General features: G+C 51.6%; 1 protein-coding gene across 1 annotated transcript in view; it reads left to right on the top strand.

Moving 5' to 3' along the window:
* Positions 1 to 6: 6 nt before the first annotated feature.
* HK1 (hexokinase 1) overlaps positions 7 to 4,142 on the top strand; it is a 38,014-nt gene continuing 33,878 nt past the window's right edge. The window contains exon 1 of the mRNA XM_009893827.1: positions 7 to 105. Coding sequence (XP_009892129.1) covers positions 43 to 105 — 63 coding nt within the window. The 5' untranslated portion in view covers positions 7 to 42. The remainder of the gene's footprint in view (positions 106 to 4,142) is intronic.

The following is a 4,142-nucleotide window of genomic DNA, read 5'->3' as shown; positions in this document are numbered from 1 at the left end:
CGCATCGCTGCGTGCGCGGAGCCGCCCGCTGCAGCCGGCAGGATGATCGCCGCCCAGCTCCTGGCCTACTACTTCACGGAGCTGAAGGAGGACCAGGTCAAAAAGGTACATCGAAACCCCCCTTACCGGACCGCTTTTTACATTTTTTTTTCCTTTTTTCTTATTTTTTTTTTCCTTCCTGTCGGTTTCATGGCTTTGTCCCCATAGCGACCCTGCTATGGGAGAAAGGGGGATAAACCCGTTTTTAAGCCCAGCCAGATACCCCCTTCCACCCTCCTCCCCTCGAAAGCATCCCGGGTGGAGAGCGGAGACGGGTTTCGGTGTTGGAGGCTGCCGGCTGTGGGTGATGCTCGCCGCTGCTCAGGCCGCGGGAACCCAGCTCAGCCAAGCCAGGCAGGAGTTTTGGGCCTTTGGCCTGAGGCTTTGGAGATGATGGTGGTGATGATCCTTCCAGGCTTTTCGTGGGCAACCAGCATCCCTGGAGAGGAGACTTCCCCTTCTTCCCCAGGGTGCCTGCAGGCGTTGTGTCACTCCAGCATGGGGGGTGAGGAAGCCGAAGAGCAGGTAGTTTTTGAATTATGTGTCACTGCAGCGCCTGAATTTACAGGAAGTGGTTGTCAGTTGTGCTTAAAAAGAAGAAGTATTTCTATGGGCTTCTTTTCTTTTCTGTTAGCGTTAGGTGACTGCTGCTGTATGGTTGGTATAGCCCTGGGATTTAGCACTGCCACAAGGAAACGGGTGCAGAGCAGAGGATAAATAAAAACATGGCAGTTAGGTCCCGGCTGAGCATATTGCAGAGCTGTAGGGAGCGGAGAGCCTGGGGCTAGGGATGTGGGGACACAAATTGGGAAAATAATTGCAAATATCACCGAGCCAGGCTGACGTCAGGAAGCAGAGGCTTCCCTCCTGCCACCTCCTCCGGTGGCGCTGCGTGACCCACCTAGGCACATGGATGAATGCCTGCTGAAGGCTTCCCTAAAATATTTTGGGGAAGCCTCAGCGGCAGCGTTAGCAGGGCCAATTTGTAGTGCTCTCGGGGCTTGTCATGATGGCAGGAGAGCACCTCCTGCCTTTGGGCTTCCAGCTGTGCCTGGGGAGACCTCAGCTCCTGTGTGTGGGTGACCCATCCTGCCCCACTCAAGACATGCTTTCTCGTGCCCGCTCCTCTGTTGGATAAAACACGAGCCAGCGCCGCATATTTTCCATGTCTCCTTCCGTGGTTTAGGTCTTCTGCTTTTCCGCCCAGTGGTTCCTGCGAGGAGCTGAAGGCTGTGCCCAGCCCGCAGCTCCCTGCATCTTCTGGCCCCCCATACGTGGCTCTCCCTTTTCCCCAGGCTCCTTATTTTCCTTTTCCCACAGGATTTGTAAGTGCAGCTGCTGGTGCCAGGCATGCATGCCTGGGTAAGGCCTTCTCTGTCTCGCTGGGCCTGTTATATTTAGAAACCCAAGATAAGCACAAGGGTGCGCGCTGGCCGAGGCACAGCAGAAGGGCTGCGTGGGGAAGGCACGGTGGGAGTATGCAGGCACGGAGTGGCGGGGGGTGAAACTCTGTGGTGTTCCTGGGGGTTATTTATTGCAGGCTGGGTTGGCACCATGAGGCTGCTATTGTCTGACGGCACGGGAAATGGTTTGGCCAGGGAGCTGTAAAGGATTCTTATGGATAGATTTGGTTTTGTCTGAAAAATAAAATAAAAAAAACCCCCCACAATTAAAAAAAAAAAAAAAGCAGGCTACTGTTTTTGCAGGATGTAAGGCATCTTTTTCCTGTTTATATCCTTTTGGAACGGATATTGAGCCCTCTCGCTCTTGCCTGTCCTGTAAAGGAGGGCTTCTGTAGCAGTTAGAGGCTCTGCCCCACAGCTGCCGGGAGCCGGTGGGCTCCGTTCCCTGGTTTCCTGCAGGGCAGTGGGGTTTGTGCTCCCGTCTCGGCGTGCCGCTGATGGGAATACGTGCCTGCATGGCTTCATTTCAGGTCCCTCCCTCTCCTCTCTGCTTCCGGAAGAGCAGCACTTGCTGCTGGTACGTGCTGGTGGCTGGGGGGCTGCCGGCCGAGGCGCTGCCCCCGATTGCCACTCAGCCCTGTGGGGCTCCCGGCCACGGTGGCTGCTCCACTGCCTTGCTGGTCCATGGCAGCGATCGGCTCGGCATTTGGCGGCACAGGTGGCGGGTCACCTTGAGGATGCCGCTGTGGGTCACAGGAGGGGTTGGGAAAGGGTTAAAAGTACCAACGAGGTGAATTTGGGAATGGATTTGCTACAGGGTCTCTACTGCTCTGAGGCTCCTTCTTCCCTTGTGATCCTGTTTCCTTCTTTTTTTGGGTTCCCATCCCTGCACGGCACTGATGCTCAGCGCTGCGTTTCTATGGTGGGAACCCTGCCATGGGGCACAGATGGGGCTGGTGGTTTCAGGCCCTTGGGATAAGAACTAGTGCTTCCGTACTGGTTTTGCTGGATTTTATACCTTAAGTTTGAGAGCAATTTGTTTTCAAATTTGCAGTTTCTGCAACGTTTTTCAAGATGAGTGGTGGCAAGCAGGGGGCAATAGGCAGGGTGGATGAGTAGTGTTGAAGGTGTGGGTTGTTCATTGCATGCTGGCAGCCCCGTGGCCCTGCAGCCCCTGCAAGGGAGCATTTTCCCGTGAAACCACGTGTACGGGCACTTGCACGTGACCCTACTGTGCAGGAGCAAGCCAGCAATGTACAATGAATGTACAATGCCCTATACCATGTAAATACGCCTGTGGTTTTACTCCAAGCAGGGTAAATTATTCAGATGTTTTTGAAAACATCTGTTCCTGGAATGTTTGGGATCCTCCCGGGGCAGCAGGAGCTCAGCATCCTTGCTGTCACAGAGGAGTTTGCATGACCCAAACCGAGGCCCCGATTTCTCTAAAAGGCTGACTCCCGTCTTCAGGTTTATGGGCATCGCGGAGCGTCCCTGGCATCTGTGCCGCTGGCCTGTGCGCAGCGGAGCTTTTGTAAAACCGTCTTGGAGTACCTTTCGTTTCCAACAGGTTTGTACCTGCAGTAGCTGGCTCCAGCAAAGGGAGCCTCTAGGTGTTGCCTGGTTTCTCTCTGTCTGGGGAACAATACCTTTTTGTCGTATTACCTGACAAAAGAAGGAAAAAAAATAATCTTGCAATCCAAGAGTGGCATTTAAATGTCCTTTAACCTTGAAAAGAACGTGATGGAATGGGGTGTAAAATGTAACAACTGGCATCTGTAGTGGTGACCTGCCAGTATAAAGGCTTTTTAGGAACCAATCTGGTAAATCATAAGTAAGCACAGTTTCAGAATGTCTAAACTACTTGTTTTAACACGCTTTGGCTCCTGATGAATCTTCCTGATGCTGAAAGGAGTGTGTAGTGTGATTAGCTCTGCAGAAAAATGTTTACATGCTGAAGGGTTTTCGTGCAAAGGCTGTGTCAGGAAAATAGGTGCTAATGATTTCTGAAATTGTTGTGGGAGCACTCTGTTCTTGGATACCATCGACCGTTGTCAGTGTCCGGGGAATGAGGTGTGTGTTTAAGGAATGGCCCTTAGTGCTGCCGGTTTCATTATGCGCTTATGATTATTCACAACTTCCCGCGGAGGCTGCTGCGATTGCTGGAATTTCAGAAACTTCTTTTCCCCAAGGACAAAAAGAGGCTTTCTTATGGTGACGAAGAAAAACTAGGTGCATATGGCTTGAAATATGAAATCCTATTTTAAAAAAAAATCGCTCAGAGATTCTGTCTGGCTGTTTTTGTTTTTTGTTTTTTTTTTGGTTTTTTGTTTGGTTTTTTTTTTTTTTGTTTTTTTGTTTGTTTTTTTTTTTTTTAAGAAAAAAAGAAAAAGAGAAAGGTCATTGGGCTCTTGGGGGGCTCCCATAGTGGCACTCCGGGAAGATGCCTTTCCTGGGGAGGGGGGGTAGCTCTGAGACGGCAGCATTTTATGAGTAATAATAAATAAGATAATAAGTAAATAATAAGAATAAAGGACCGTTTTCTGCACCTTGCCCACATAACTGCCTGCCTGAAATTGCTCCTGCTCTCCGTCATCTCCCAGGAAGGGCTGGCACCCATCTCCCACAGGACCGCAGCCACGGGAGCCTTGGTGGGTCTGCAGGTCCGGCTGGGTGCTGCCGGTGGCTCCCGTCTCCGTC

This window comes from Charadrius vociferus, unplaced genomic scaffold (assembly GCF_000708025.1).
Source record: "Charadrius vociferus isolate BGI_N301 unplaced genomic scaffold, ASM70802v2 scaffold611, whole genome shotgun sequence".
NCBI lineage: Eukaryota > Metazoa > Chordata > Aves > Charadriiformes > Charadriidae > Charadrius > Charadrius vociferus.
The sequence above is the reverse complement of the archived record's forward strand: the minus strand, read 5'-3'. Positions and strand labels throughout refer to the sequence as shown.